This window comes from Corvus cornix, chromosome 2 (assembly GCF_000738735.6).
Source record: "Corvus cornix cornix isolate S_Up_H32 chromosome 2, ASM73873v5, whole genome shotgun sequence".
Lineage (NCBI taxonomy): Eukaryota > Metazoa > Chordata > Aves > Passeriformes > Corvidae > Corvus > Corvus cornix.
Genome location: NC_046333.1, coordinates 118,882,205 through 118,899,001, shown reverse-complemented (window position 1 = coordinate 118,899,001; position 16,797 = coordinate 118,882,205). Strand labels below are relative to the sequence as shown.

Below are 16,797 nucleotides of genomic sequence, written 5' to 3'. Positions count from 1 at the left end.
TATATTTTATATATATTTCTAGTTTTCTCTAGTCTTGATTTCAGGAATTCTTTGTGATACTCTTCAAATGCTAAAAGTTTTGAATGATTTAAATTAAAAAAATTAGAAGTAATGCAGGCAATACTACTTTTTTTTTTCCCCTCTTGAATTTGGACTAAAATTTTATAGAATAGAACCCTGACGTTAAGGAACTACTTCAATATTTCACATAAAACCCATCAAAGATATCTTTTTATTAAGATTGGCAACAGTGTGTTTTATATTAAAGTATGAAGGTAGTCCTCTTGATTGTGATGATCTTACTTGTGAGCCTTAAAGCTAACATAGATAAGTGTTTAGCTGAACAGAAGCTGAGCCAAAGTTCATAAAAATAACCTTTCCTATGCTTTCTGTATACTGGATTTAATAGGTGTAAATTATCTCACTTTACTGAAGGTTCAGACCTTTGTATCTCCCATGAGAGGCAGGAGGAATGGGAACTTCCTGGTGTTGAAAAGTTGGGTCAGTTAAGTTGATCTCATGACTTTAGTCTTATTTTGGTGAAAGTTTCATTTGTGTGGTAAGAGTATGTAACAGATGGAGACTGCCTGAGTTGTGATTCAAAAAATTAGCTGTTAAGAGAATAGGTTTTTCTTTATCCAGCTGAGTTGCACCCTTACTAAATTGCCAGAAAAGAGAGTAATAAAAATGAGAAACTTGTTACACCGGCAAGGATACATTTCGTAGCGTGCAGGTTAGTTGAGGGCTATCATTCAGGTATTTCCTCATCGTTGAAAAGTCAGATAATAAATGGATTTAGAACATTTATAAGCTGCAACTGTTGATACTGGCCCACATCAGGAAATAACAAAAATCACATCTAAAGTTCTTATCATGCCAGACAGCAGCCAGAGTTTCTTGAAAGGCAATAAAACAGTCTTGTTAATTTTACCTAAAATGTGCTGAAGATGACTTGGAAAAAACAAACCCCGAAGATTAGTCCTCTATTTCTGAAGGGATTAAGGAGCATGTTATTTTTAAAGCAGTTACGGAGCAGCGTAACTACTACATGACTATACTAAACCTTGTGTCACAAACCCCATTTTATAAATCATTGCATTTGTGTGTTGCAGGATTTTTCAAGTGCAGTTCTTGTACTTACATCAGTAAAACACCTTTGGAGTCTCCTTCTATGCAAACTTTCTCAGCACAAACAAAATGTCTCATGAAAAGGAGGACTGACATTTTGATTGGAAGAATGTTATGTTAGGAGGATCGTATGAATATACAGTTACTGACTGGGATCAACCGTATAAAATTGTGTAAGGAATCTACCTTGAAAGTCAAGTAAACAAAACTTTGGGCAACAAATAAGTATAAATTCCCAATTTAGGTCACAGTAAGCTAAGAAGCTTGCTGCTGCTTGTATTCTTATTTCTGCGTGGAATGGTGAAATTGCAATTAGTCTTCAAAAGCTAATATATGTGCTAGACCTCTTTCTGTGGACAGTAGGAACTTGGTGGTGGTGAGGTTTCTAGTACTGGAGAAGTCCACAGAATTGATGGAAATCATTCTGGAAGCAACATGTATAAAAATTACTTTAGATCTCAGGTCACATAAATGTTTATTGGAAGGGACTTCTGGAAGTCATTCACTTCAGTCTCCTGTTTGAATTGGGACTGTCACCAGCACTCAATCAGGTCAGTTGTAGCTTTGTCTCATTCATTCTGCAGTTCCACTAGGTCATCTGTTCCAGTGTTGTACTACCTTCAGAGGAAAAAAGCTTTTTGTAATACCTGATTTGAACACAAGCTACAGTTTGTGGCTGCTCCCCTTTGTCTGCTGCTGTAGAGGAAAGTTGGGCTTTACCATCTTTGTAAAGGCTTCTTGCATAGCTGTAGACAGCTGTTAGATTGTCCCTTAGGCTCTCAGCTGGTAAAAGCAAACCCAGTCTCTCAACCTTTTCTCATAGCTTAGATATTCTGTGCTTTCTGTGTATTTGTAAGAATAAAATAATTTTTTGATGTTCATAGTAGGTGATAATTCTTTCTCTTCCTACTAGAACTGCCTCTGTGACTGTTTTGCAGATGTGCACTGGCAGAAATGAATGATAACGTACTGGATGTATTGCTGATCTGCTGTGGTTCTCTTTCTTTTAGGCTCTCCGATATTTGGCCGAGTGCCGTGTCAACAGAGAAAAGATGAAAAGTGAATTGGGTATGATGCTCAGCTTACAGAATGTAATACAAAAGTAAGTTTACAATGGGCTGTTGGATCCAAACAGTGTAAACATATCATTGTGATACAAAGTAAAATTTTGACTGAATTTGTATGCTGAGTTTCTAATATTTCCTTGTTGCAATCATGTGGCTGCAAGCAATTAATGATTTTTATTTTATACTATTTCAAAGTAGTCAGACCGTAGCCTACAAGAAATATTAAAGCCTATAAGAAATATTAAGGCCTGCAAGAAATATTAATTTGTAGGTCATTTGCCAAACAACAACTTTACTTTGCCTTGTTACAAGATAACTAATTTTGTTCCTTTCCTTTAGGTTCTCTTACAATCGTTCTCATCATTGTGTAAGGTTGCCTTGCAGTAGTGCATTTAAAGAAATTGCTCGGCATCTGCTACATTTATTTTTTGAATCCCACCTTTGGGTGGGGAATTTGTTTCAATGTAGTTTTAGAAGTATCTGTAGTTCTGTGTTGAGAAAACATCTTGCAGATGGAGTAGAAATTAATGAGGTTTGTAGTGGTCTCTGATATCTTTGTACAATGTGTCAAATGGGCTACGTCTCTTAAAATTTGTGGTTGTTGGATTTTGTCAGGATTTCTAACTGTTGAGTCTTGAATACTGGAAGATGTCTGTGTACATGCACACTGGAGATGATGCACATGTGCACTTAATCAATAGAAATTGATGGGATGAACTAAGGTGAATCACTATTAAAAAAAAAAAACCAAACAGCCTCCTTCAAAGATTAGTCTGTCATAGCAAAAATTAACTTGCCATCAAACTGTCTGAAGGTGATTATTTTACACACAGTTTGTTAGTGCTCTGTTGGAGCTCTGGACTTTGCAGATGTGAGGAGCTGTTCCATGGGGGGGGAGAAAAGTCATGTTGTTGCATTGAGATGTCTCAGATGAATGTTTAAAACAAATATTTAGAAAAGGGTAAAACACAAGTGAAATTGTGTATTAAATATTCAAGTAGAAAGGTTTTGAATTTTTTAGTATGTTAGTTGAACCTCTGTCACTTGTGCTGTAGATTTACAAGTTTCTTTTAGAAAAAACCCAAGGCCAAACTTTGCTAGTTCCTTCATCCCACAGCCCTGCCAGTTCCTGGCAGTGTGTCTTATCATCATGGAATATTTAGGGGTTGGAATGGAGCTTAAGGATCATCTAGTCCCTACCCACTAGACCAGGTGGCTCAAGGCCTTATCCAGCCTGACTTTGAACACTCCCAGGATTGGGGCACCCATGACCTCCCTGGGCAACCTGTTCCTGTGCCTAACCACCCTCACATAAAGAATTTCTCCCTAATATCTAACCTCTTTCAATTTGAACCCACTGCTCCTTGTCCTATCTCTACAGCTCCTGATGAAGAGTCCCTCTCTGGCTTCCCTGTGGGCCCCTTCAGATACCGAAGGGTTTGCATTGAGGCCTCCATGCAACCTTCTCTTCTCCAGGCTGAACAGCCCCAACTCCCTCAGCCTGTCTGTGTAAGGGAGGTGCTCCAGTCCTTTTACCCGACTTTGTGGCCCTCCTCTGGACTTGCACCAACATTTCTGTGTTCTTCTTGTGTTGGGGGCACTGGAACTGTGCTCAGCAGTTCAGGTGGGGTCTCACAAGAGCAGAGTAGAGGGGGAGAGTCACCTCCTTTGACCTGCTGGCTTTGCTCCTTTTGATGCAGCCCATGATCAGGATTATTATTGGATATTACAGGATTGTTGTATTTCCCTCTGTCTGACACTACTTGCCTGTACATGTGAACCTGAAGGAGGGGAAATTATGGTCTGTGCTCAAGTTCTGTGTGATCTAGGAAATACTACTACTGTTTACCTTTAAGTACTTCATTAACTGTGCTGAAGCTAAAGATGATTATGTATTGGCATGGAATTCAGCACTATGCCTGAATATCATCTTGTGGTTCACCAGTTACGCAAAACACAAGGATTTAAAACATGTCTTAAAAAGAAAAAGGAATGAAATTACTAAAATTCAGAAGAGGTGTCAATTTTTTAAAAATAATGAAATAATTACAACCTTTAAAATGATAGGTGTTCTAATGTGATGTAGGGGGAGAAAAATGGAATTACGTTTTAAAATGTTCACCTTTTCTAAGGACAGGCATAATTAAGTGAAATATACAGAAGTCTTTGCTTGCTGCTTTTATAATAACAGTAAGACCTGAAACACTTAGGTAATTACAGAAGCATGTATTTCAAAAGAACTCACTTTTAGTATAGATAACATGTCTATTTAGAGTGCAGAGAGATCCTGAAGAAGTTATTGAGAGGGGACTGGTAGTTCGTTATCAGTCTCTGTAGCTTGCAAATGTTACTTGGGAAACATTAAAGAATTTTATGAAAATCTCTTCAACAAGGTTTTTTTGTAGGTTTCAATTTCAAGGGCCAAAAGAGTGAAGTTCAGATATGTGCAGAAAATGAGAGATAAGTCAATGAAAACTGGAAATCTTGTAGGTGTTTCTTTTTTTTCTTTTTCTAGAAAGCTCTTTGGCAACAATAAGAACATACGTTTGATTTGTATGCTTGTAACATTTGGAAAGTGTGATATCATGAAAATTTAAATACATAGCATCTTCAACCACAAGACTTTGTCATGTGCTTGTCAGGATTTTAGGTTTTAATGTTGACAGGAAATGCTGAAGTTAAGTTTTGTACTGCCTGCATAAATATGGAGAAAGATGGTAGAAAAGTGCTGAGAAGATAAGTGTAGACTTTTTTTTAATCACAAAACCCAATGGTTTTGGACTGTGGGTTTTTTTGTTAGAAAGTCTGTAGGGCAGAAAACAAGGTCTCCTAGTGTCTTTGATTTGCTTTACAAAATGCAGATTCTAGCTTTTAATTGATTTCAGTTTACCAGAAGATATTGTAGTCTGTTGAACTGAAACGAAATGTTTATAGATGCTTTGGTCTAAATGACTTCATGCTCTCTGTTCCTGTGTACTTTCCAGAATCTGTGTATTTAGCTCATTGCTCTACCTAAAATACTTTTTTATTATTTTCAGAATTTAATTTGGGATTAATTTTGTTTATGGTAATGTGTTACAAAAATGCGAACAAATCATACAAAAAAGATAGGAACTTCTGTCAGAATTCTGCTTTTCCAGTTACTGTTTCTTTCTTTCAAGCGAGACAGAACCCAGCACCTTCTGGACCAGAAGTTGTAGTCACTGGCTTTTTGCTCCTGACAGATGAGGCACATCCTGTCATCTGAGTAGTTCTTTTTCACCAAGAATTTTTCAACTCTCATTGTCCACTTCATTTTCTTACTTAACTAAGTAACATTGAGTGGCTTTCCCTGTTCAGTACTGATTTGTAACAAGTGGTATTCTGCCACTGATAAAGCTGCGGTATGTCTTCTGGAGCAATGAATGGAGCGCAGGCAAATCACAAACTGGATATTTGTCATATTTCAAATGTAAGTTTATGTTCAGCAGTGCTGAACTGATACTGTGCTAGGAAGTTGAGGTTTTTTAGAATTCCATTTCTCTTTTGCTTTCAGTTATGCAAATCCTGAAATTTGAGGGCTTTTCTCATCATGTGTATTTTTATAAGCCTTGGAGGTCTCTCTGTTAGACACCTCAAGTTCACATATGGAATTTCTTCTCATAACATATGTGCAGCTAACAAGTGTAACACATCTTTAAATGGTTAATGCCATCAACTGGAAAGTAGTTGGAATTGGTTTTCTACTGAGGACTTCTTGTAGTAGTACACGGGAGCCTCAGGCACAAGCCCCAACCCTTTTGTTGCAAGTAATACACAACCAATGGAAAAAGAATATACCACTTACTAAAACTCAGTATCATGATGGTAAAGTACTGTTTCCTTCATGAAGACTACTGAGGATGAGAGTTGGAATTGAGTGCCACCTGTTTATCCAATCATAGAATCATAGAATGGTCTGGGTTGGTAGGGACCTTACAGAGCATCTACTTCCAGCCCCACTACTCTGGGCAGGGACACCTTCCACTAGACCGGGTTGCTCAGAGCACTTCAAGGGATGGGGCATCCGCAGCTTCTATAGGCAACCTGCTCCAGTGCCTCACCACCCTCACAGTAAAGAATTTCTCCTGTGCTAGGGACCTCAATGATAAGCAGTAAATTGCACTGTATCCTGAAGAATGGGTAGGAAATATTTGAGACATCTGAGTTTGACAGTTCTTTGAGGTACTTTCATGTCTCCTTCCATGGCTTATTGGTACTCTAGTATTATCTGATTAACTTTTTGGTATTTTGCTTATTATAAGTGTCAAAGCTCAGTTACGAAAATCATGTTGCTGCTCAAAACTGATGTCTGGCTGACTCCTTAGTTGATACTACACTTAAGGAATAAAGGATAGATTTCAGGTTCACTGTGACTGATTTTCAAGGTGTATGAACACTAGATTTTTGCTAACAGAAGAGTAACAAATTTTAAATGTAGATCCTGGAAGTTAGAGGTTCTTGGGAGAAGTATGGAATGTCAGTTCTGAGGAGTACGGTATAAAAATTGGAAGGCAGTGAGATGTTTTTATATTTAGGATTTTTTTTTTTCTGACTGAACTTGATTTGGAACACATGACTTTCTAAGCTTCTTCATGTGAAAGGCTTTATATACCTTCACATTTTCTAGGACATGAAAAGCTGTTTCAACTTTCATGAAATACTTCAAAACATTTTTCAAGTATAAAAATTTCTGGTTCCCTGTTCTTTACTTGCTGCTTTCTTCTTTAGCAAGGAAGATTTTTTTTTTCTTATGTTCATCTACATCTACTTATTTTTAAGCAAAACTTGATGCATTTTTCCATGTTATAAGCTAGGAGTAAGCAACTATGCTGGAGAGATATCAGACCTTTAAAATCTCTACCTGCAGGTTTCTAAACTTCTCTGGTTTTTTTAATGGCTGATACTACAAAGATGTTACACTCCCTTGTCATGTGTATGTGGAGAAGTGTTTGCATAAATAGGTAAAAAAGAGAGGAGAGATTGAAGCTCTTTGGATACTGGTGTTTCGTTGTATTCCAGGAGTCATCAGCAGAAAAAACTGGTTTAGTTGCTGGCTTTATGAATTGTATAGAGAACTTAATGGGTCCATATGGACTTTCTAAAATGTTATTAGCAGCTTCTAGAATTAAAATTAATTAGGATTTATTGCCTACAAGGAAATACACTAATTTGTGTTCAGAGTGAAAGTGTCTTTTGATGGACAATAAAGGTCAAAGTTCATAATTTTTCATAATCTTTATGAGCAGCATAATGGTACTGTTTCAATGTAACTAGTATGTATTTAAAAAAACACTGATGAAGAGTCAATATACTAAATAGCTCTTATTATGGAACGGCAAATTACTGAGAGTAAAATTCCAATTACTTAGCTAAAAGAGCTTTTCAAGATAGCCTTCCTTTGCCAGGTTGTCAGATTTAACAAGCTGAACTAAATCCAGTGCATTAATCAGCTCTTCCAATTTATTACTTGCCTAAGAAGATTAGGGCAATTAATATGTGTTTAATTAGAGTCCATTGCAGATCTGGTAAAATACATGCAGTCTATAATTGCTGACTTCTTACTCAATTCTAATTTTTGGTAGTCTTAATTACCTGCACTTTTTGAATATTTAATTATTTGTCGAAACCAGCAAAGTTTAAATTTATGATGTCTGACAAAAAAAAAAAAAAAGGCAAAAGCCAAGTATTTCAGATAGTATTTGTTGAAATTAAATAAGGATATAGCATCACAATAGTTTTATCTTTTTTTTTGTTGTGTGGCATACTATTTTTTCTTCTTTGTGAGAGGATGAATGGTTGGGGAAAGACAGGGCAAAGGCCATATATTAATTAGCAAGAAGGCAAGCTATGTATTTCAAGGGATATCTGATGATTAAAGGCATGTTGCCATATAACTAGCTTCAAGATAATACTTTGTGAGAAATTACATCTAAAACACTCTGTAAACATCTTACATTTAATGCATTTATATTATTAATTGCAATACTTAAATTCTGATCTGCAAAGGAGAAGGAAACAGCTTTTTATAGACTATAGAGATTTTATTTTTCTCTACCTGAATCACTTAGTAATGCTGCTTTTGTAATCCTGGCATGGTTTTTTAACACGTCAGAATTGAGAAACAGTTGAGATTGGGTAATGGGAAGCATGATTCTGTTGCATGATTGTTTTTGAACTCTACAGTACTTATGATTCTGCACTGAGAAGTGTTTTTGGAGAAAAATATGATTATCCTAGGTCTTAGATTTTCATGTGAGCAGTAGGTTTCAAAAACTTTGGTTTTAGGTATTATTTCCAAATTGTAGTGTATCACCTGGAGGAAGAGTAGTACAAACATATGTCTGTTCCATGTTAACTTTCCCGGCCTTTGCTTTCCTGTTATTTTTCCTGAGAAAATGATACCCTTGGTTGCTGGTGTATATGTGGGCTGTGGGGATCCAGTGTATTTATTGCTGAAGCAGTGTGCTTGTTAATAATAGAAGGTCACAGCAGGGAGACGCCTGCAGGCTGTTCTATTCAGCATTGTTAAGCAAAGTAGCTTAATATGTCCCTCTCTCCTAGATACCCCGAGTTTCTTCAAAGAATGTTTTTATTGTATATTTTCTAAATGTTACAGGTATTGGAAATAGATTGTTTCTTGAAGTTATTTTTGAGAAAGCCTCCTCTGCCCCCTTTCCCCCAAACAAAACAATGAACTATTACGAAATGTAGGAGACACCTGTACGTCCTCTTTAAATACACCACATTATTTATTCTAAATAACTGAAAGCTCCTTTTGTCTGTCAAAGGCTTTCTGGTACTTGAAGGAGGTTATCTGGGGGAGAGGGTTTAATGTAGTGAGCTACCTCAGTTAGTTAGGCATGTTCTCAGTACAAGTTCCTTCTCTTTTTCTTTATGGATCATGGCAAACCAACAGAAGTTCAGACTTTGGTTCAGCAGTCTTTGGTTCCTCTAGTGTATTTCAATGTTAGTAACCATATATAGGAAGTTATGATCTCAACACAGAGGTGCAGGCACAGGGACAAATGATAACAAATAAAACACAAAAAGCATTAGTTAAAATCCTAGTGTTATAATATTGCTGTTAACCTAGACTTTAGTCATGATGTAATAGGCATTCTGGGAGAATCTTATGGCTGCTGTGAGGTAAGGAAATAAGGTTTGAAGTCTTGGAAAGATGGATGTCATTTGTAATACTAGTCAAAGATTGGATCATTGGCAATTCAAATGTAACTAGTAATTTACATGTTGAAGTACTACTGTGAGTTTATATTTTGGGTAATAGAAATTAGCAGTCATGTAAATACTGTTCTAAAGGTTTGTTATGAGAGGTACAATTTAGGTTAAGCTCACTGTTTGTGTGTGTAAAATTGATCGCAAAAAAATACAAAAGCATGATCCAATGGAAGGGTCTGCTCTGTGCCCTACAACAGGGACTTTTTGATGCTAGTGGGGTTTTTTTTGGGTTTTTGTTTATCTCAGGACCTCTCTAGTCCAAGAGACATTACACAGTCATTATTTCTACTTGCATGTAACTTGCTTAGTGAGTTCTATATGATCAGTACTGTTTCTATACTCAACAGTTTAGGTGTTTGTTAATCTCTGGTTTTGGATTTTCTGTGTTTGTGCTATTGTGCTAGTATTTTTTCATTCTGTCGTGTGTGTAATTCCTCCTACAATATTTTTGACTGCAGTCAGAAATACAGTTTAGTTTTGCTCTTTGTTCTCCAAGCTACTGCTTTTACCTCACAATGTTCCACTTGGTGTCTGGCATTTCTGTCAGGACTGTTGGTTGTGCCGCTTTACATTGCCTGATGTCTGTCTCAGTTTAATCCAGGTACTGTGCTTCTATTGACTTTTCAGAGTCCCAGTTCAGTACATAGTGGTTCAATAGACCAGCTTTTACTGTGCTACGTCAGAGCATTCACACACTCCATGAAACAGTAGAACTTTTGTTATTGGTTTCTGTGCAGCACTTGCAGTTAATGCAAAACTTTCTCTGACACGACAGTGCTTGCATTTCAACAGTTTCTTTTGCCTCTTTTCTTTGATATAAATGTTTCATTTTGTTGGCATTTTGAGAATTTCATGTTAACTAATTGACAAATAGTGAAGTAACAAAGTAAGTCGTTATTAATGCACTGTTTTTATGTAGTGTAAGATTTAAGGAGTACCTGCAAGTTCTTCAAAATCATAGCCTTTGGCTGGTTTACAATTACTGGCTTAAGAATATGATAATACTAATTTCAAGCAATGAAAGTAGTTACCTATCCGCTGAGGTGCGTAAGTTCTACAGTGGTGATTTATGTACAGTTACCAAATCATAGGTTCCTAAACCTGGAAAAGAATTTTTAGTACCTGTTACTGAGTAAACAGGCATTATTCTGATGTTTTTCTGACAGAGGGAGGGCCACAGTCATAATTGCTTCGAGTGCTTTCTGTTGAAATGGGGAAAAAATCAGTTGGGAAGTTAAAAATGAGCTAGTTGCTTTTCACTGTAGGCAAGAAATACTGTGATGGGTATTGCAGAATTAAAAAAGCAGAGAACTTTGAAATATTGAGAGAAGGTTATAAAGTATAAAGTAACTTTAATAAAACCACATCTGTTTAAAAGCCTTTTGTACTCAATGTCTTAGCCAGTTTCTTCTTTATTTAGAAATTGGCTGAAACAGGGAGTTAAATATTTTAGAATGTCATTTAAGCTTAAGATGTTTTTACTTCCTATTTTTTTGCAGACTTTATATTAAAACAAATAGGGAACTCTGAGAAATGTTGATTATAAAAAATATGAAGTGGTTTACAGAGTGAGAGACAATGTTATGATACATTAAAAAATAATAGAATCTGAGTTGGTATTTAAATAACTGCAGACTGTAGGATAGGAAACAAATACTATAATGCTGAACTTAGTGCCTCAAGATCTGCGTGACATGGTGTGCCAAAAGGCAACTTCTTTTCTTTTTGTGGTGCAGCTCTGTACCTATGTGGAAAGGTAGAGATTTAAGTGGATTGGCAGAAGAGTCAGCATTAGTAATGGCAACACAGGATGCCTTTAATGCTCGATAAACCTTGTCATCGCTGGTGTTGAAAGCATTTCAGGAATACAGTGACCTTCTCTGGTTAGTATTGAGTTTACAAGAAAAAGTGCTGAGGTAGGTTCTTCAATATGCTGGCTTTTACTGGTGCGTACTAAAATTAAGAGCTAAGAAGGCTTAAGATGCTTTGAAATCAAAGTAACAAACTGTGTGATGAAGTATTGCATACTAGTGCAGGTGTGGATTGACAGTATTGTAGGCTGGAGTCATTTACTTATGAAAAGGAAGTTGATACATACTTAACACTGTGAGATTTCTCATCTTCCCCTGCCAGTGTCAAATACCTACACTTGGTTTACAGTGACCTCGTCCACAGGTGGTATTTGTCCCTGGTTTTTGACCTTCACAGTAAGCATCCCCAAAAAATTGCAGATTGTTTTTCTAATAAACCATAAGTGGATTACCCTTTCATTACTCTTTTTTTTTTTTAGTGCTGCTTGATCAATAAATGTGGTACGGTGCTGGTGTGTGATTAGAACTTACATAGTTTCACGTGGGTATTACAGGCAGTAAATGCTACAAAGGGAAATGCCTGTAAAGATACTAATGATGAAACAGCTTTCATTAGTAGTTTCTAGATTCAGCTGTTATTTCAGAAGACAGTGAATTTTATTCTGGAACAATTAATGTAAAAGCATGTTATTCTCAATTACATGTATTTCTATCCAGGAATATGTTTTGATACTTTGTTGTTTTGCAGTACCTGCTACAATACCTTTCGGCAGGAGTTCTATGGTATTTTATAGCAGAAAGTCCTATCTAATAACTTGAAATAAATTAAAATTGTTAGCACGTGCTGTATTTATACAGTACATCATCAAATTCCCACAACATTTTTTTAAAACCTTGTTGTATGCTTCAGCCTGTTTTACATGGGGACTGCAGTCCCTTTGTGTAGAAGTGAAGCTGCTAATACTAGTTTGCTTAAAAAAAAATAGATCTTTGCTAATAAGTAAGTAGTTTAAGAGTAGGAAAACAAGATGTTTCAATAGTTACCTCCTTTGAGTCTCTGCTGAATTGATATTAACTATATTAGCAAATTAATCAAATACAAAGCTTAGACATAGATATGCCTGCATGGATTAAATCTGCATTTTTTTTCTCTGGGACAGATTGCTGCTGTAGTTTTATTCTTATTATTCATGCAGGCTTTGTTTAGGGAAGCCTGTATCTGTAAGCTTTCCAACCCTTGTTTTTTTTTTTCTTTTTTTTTAACTTTCTCCAGTAAATTTCAGGGAATTTCCTTTTAAAAACTAAAATAAATGATGGGATTTTTAAGATATAAATGGATTTTCCAGGTAATTATAGACTATAATAATCTATTATTATATTATATATTTAGTGCTGTTAGCATGCTGGTAACACAAGAAAGTGGTATTAGGCTTCCTTCAAGATGTTTCTAAAATGATTCTGTGCTGAGCCTGATTTCAGCACTACCAATACTTCTACCTGGTCACTATAGCATCATTGCATCACTATAGCATCATTGCATCACTATAGCATCAAGAATTGGCTTTTTAATGCCAACATTTTATATCTTTCATTGTAAAGGACCAGAGACAGTTGTTTCCCTTAAGATTTTTTTTTTTTTTAACCCTGATGGAATTTGTTGAAAGCATATAATAAACATGATTTCTGCCATCCATGAAATTATTACTGTTCATAAGCAGGCAAGATGTTGGAATTAGCAACTGTGAAATTCAACATGGAGTTTGTCTGTTAGGTGGACTCTTGTCTAGCAAATGCTACTATGGAGCCTTTTGAGTTTAGTTGAGTTAACAGGCCCTGCTTTGCTTTTTTTTTTTTTTAATGTAGAGTATGTCCATATGGTAGATACCAAGCTGTGGGAGATCAAAAGTTGATTTTCCGTTTAGTGTATAAATAGCATGAGTTAAACAAAATTGGATGAATAGCTGGGTTAAGCATATGGCATATGTTCAACTCTGTTATCCCATTCTTGAAAGTTCATTCTCTTCTTGTGATCAGAGGACAATAGAATGAGTCAGGAAAGTGTTCTAAGTACAGGTAATTAATCAATTTGCTAAATGTTTAAATTTTATCACAGTCGCTATTTTACAGCAGTTAATGGGATTGTACTGTGATTTTACTCTTATTTACAACTCATTTAATATTTAAGCTTTTTTGTTTGTTTTCAACAGTCTTCAGAACATCCCAGCATTTACGTGGGGTATCTGTACAATTTCAGGGTCAGTAGGTATATGATGTAAATTGAGCTGGAAGTCACATTGGGAAATCCAATCCTCACTCCTAATTTCAGGGGGGTATGTCTTGTTAAGTACAAAATAAACGTTAAGACATCAGGTTTCCTCGTTCATTGCAAGCTATTTAGTTTAGTGTCTCCTGGTCAAATTTCACAGCTAGTTGCATGAGTAGAGTCTGGAAGGCTTGCCAAGTGGCAGGCCTCTTGCAGTTCTGGAGAGCATTCTAGGAAAATCTGTGAGACCTTGCCTTGTTTCCATGGTGCAGCAGCCTTGGAGCACATGGTTGATACCACTGGAATGTAGTCACATAACACAACTGTACTCAGGCTGTGCACAGGTTCATTGAGCAGTCCACCTGCTTGGTTTTGGGGTTTGGAGATCCATAGTGCTGCTGCTTCTTTTGTCACTTAAGGCTTGCCCAGTCCTACAGGCTCTCTTGTTTTTCCTGTTCTACACCTACAAATTGTTTTTCTTGTTAATGTTACTATGCTTAATGTATTGTTATTGACCAACATAAGGATCCTGCAGTCTGTATTCTTCAGGATTTTAACTTTTTTCTTTCCAGAAGGCAGGTGGTAATCATTTTGTCAGCTGCTCTATAATATTGTCTGGTCTTTGCTGTGTTTTGGGTCTGGAGGGAACTGAGGTGTTGCATGGTAATAGCACCATACTGGGACTCTGAGAAGGTGTGCACTGAAGTAATGCTGTTCTTCAAGTTGTTTTCAAATAACATGCCTGTTGCCTGGAACGAGTCAGGAGAGCAGTCACATGCTTGTGAGTGAGCCCACTGTATCACAGGATGCACTAAAAGCTTACAAGAAAGAGCAGCATTCTTGGAGATAAGAAAGAATCTTGCCCTGGCACTGGAGCAGAACAGGCAGAAAAGCAGCTAGATCAGATAACTGTCTTGAAACAGATTGCTTTTTCTCTAATACCGTGCTCTTTCTTTAGGCTTGTCATTCATGCTCAAAGTTTTCATCAAAACCATGTCAATCACTGTGTCTCACTTCCAAAATCAAGGATTAGTGATTTTGCACCCTCCCTATTGCAGAACTCTTTGCAGCTTACTGCTCCCTTTAGTTGCTGGAGACAATTTCTGTCTTTAAGTATAGGAAGAATGGATTCCAAAAGAAATTGTTTACCTGGAAACAAATACATCAGTGGTCTTAATGCATAGTGATCCGAGTATATGTTGATTAGCCATTTGGTACCCATAACTAAATGATAAATCTCTACCGTGTATATACTTTAAACATTCTGATATGCATGCACTTGGCCAACAATGGTAGAATAGAATGATAGAATTCCATGGATTGAAATGAATTCTTACTTGTGCTTTTCGTGTCATATGGGCTACTATGTTCATTGCAGTGAATGAAGTTTACTACAGAAATAAAATGTTGGTTGAAAATATCACTACTTAGGATCCTAGGGAAAAATATTATCTCTGCCTTATAGGGACAGTACTTGCATGTATGAAGAGGATTGGGATCAAATGAAAAAACCTATCATCACATAGAAGCAGATACTCTCTAACATTTTGGAAAGGTGCTTGTGTCACTCTGTAAATAGAGTATCTCAAACTAGTATTTTGAAGGAAAAATTATGCATTCAGTCCTTAATTATGTTCACTGATATAGGATTCTTCTGTAAGTTAGGTCAGAGAATTGTTTTTACGTTTAATTTATGAGTAGGTTATTTAGGATGGCATTCAGCCGAGGTCTTGCCAAATACTGGAGCCTTAACTTGGATAATGAAGACATTTTTCTTCTTCAAACTCTTCGTATTTGTTAGACTTGAATTGTGTAGTGGATTCTTTTTAAAGATCTGTGCTTTAAGGTACTACTTTCCATTTCTATGTAAAATCCTTGAGATGTCAATACAGGAAATTTTACCTGAGCTAACTTTAAAACGTCAAGATCTGTTTCCTTAGTTTTGTGTTAAGAGTTTATCTTTCCTTCACCACTGTTAGCTACTTTTTTATTTTGCTTTTACAGACCTGCTCTTTTCTTTGTGTTGGTGTCCCAAGTATTAGTGAGCAAGGGCACAGTGATGAACCATACAGTGCACATTCACCTTTTCTGTTTGGCTGTACCACAGCCTGTGTCCATGATTTGTAAGGCTATATGTCATGCCCTTATGCTTACTTATGGGGCCAGGCCAACTGAAAATATATATGGTGCAGACACTCCCTGTGTGAAAGTGGTGTTATGTAAGCGATGTACTGCAAATATACCATTCTCATGTATCGTTTTCCTTGCTTAGATCATGACAGAGTTCTGGGGCGTGAGTTCTATCATAGAGTCTAGGTTGCCCTCTTTTCACAGAGGTTTCTCAGTTTAGAGAAATGAGCTGTATCTCTTCTCCATGTATCCTGAGAATTGTAAAATATCCTGAGTTGGAAAGGATCCAGAAGGACCATTGGGTCCAGCTCTGGCCCTGCACAGGACAGCCCCACAGGTCAGCCTTGAGTTGTAAGTGATGCCCGATTCTAAACCTAGGAGTTGGGAATGGTCTCTCTGTCTGTCTGGTTCTCTTGCTCGTGGGTAACCCTGGAGAAAAAAGGTCTGTCGGTACAAGGCTGAGATTGGTCCGTAGATTACAAAGTGAGTACTCTTGAGCTACATTGGATTCAGATAAGAGAGTAACAATGTAAACTGCTGCGTGAGTTTATATACACTGATTTTTTGATCTATGTTGTGAAGTTACTTGAGATGAAAATATTTCTTTAGTTTGCCTGTGTGATCTCATCTTTGGCTTTATACTATATTTACCAAATACAGTTATTGCTCTAAGTAGAATTATAAAGAAATTATATGTTTTGAGTGAGAAAACTGGGAGCAGTGTTCTCCTAAAATCAATGTCATGTTTGAACCAATGAACTATTGGATTTTTAAGTTTTGTATTAAAAATTACTAAATTGTTATTATAAGGTGTAATAATCTCAATAGTTTTTCTGTGATGACTGTGTGTAATAAGATCTTGCAATAAGTTAAAGTGGAACAGGTTGCCTAGGGAAGCTGTGGATGTACCATCCCTGAAGGTGTTTAAGGGCAGGCTGGATGCAGCTCTGAGCAAGCTGGTCTAGTTAAAGATGTCGCTGCCCATGGCAGAGGATTGGAACTAGATGGTCTTCAGGGTCCTCTTCCAACCTTAGCCATTCAAGGGTGATTCTATGAATGTGAAAACATCTGAAATACCAACTGACGAGTTCTAATGACTTTGAGAACAATGCCTTCCTTTTTGCATCTAGTCTTGCCTTTA

At 36.7% G+C, this 16,797-nt stretch overlaps 1 protein-coding gene across 2 annotated transcripts in view; it reads left to right on the top strand.

Moving 5' to 3' along the window:
* Window positions 1–16,797, top strand: part of ARMC1 (armadillo repeat containing 1) — a 34,363-nt gene that overhangs the window by 4,873 nt on the left and 12,693 nt on the right. For both annotated transcript variants that reach the window (XM_039549137.1, XM_039549138.1), the window contains exon 3: window positions 2,139–2,230. In XM_039549137.1, the coding sequence (XP_039405071.1) occupies window positions 2,139–2,230 (92 nt within the window). The remainder of the gene's footprint in view (window positions 1–2,138; window positions 2,231–16,797) is intronic.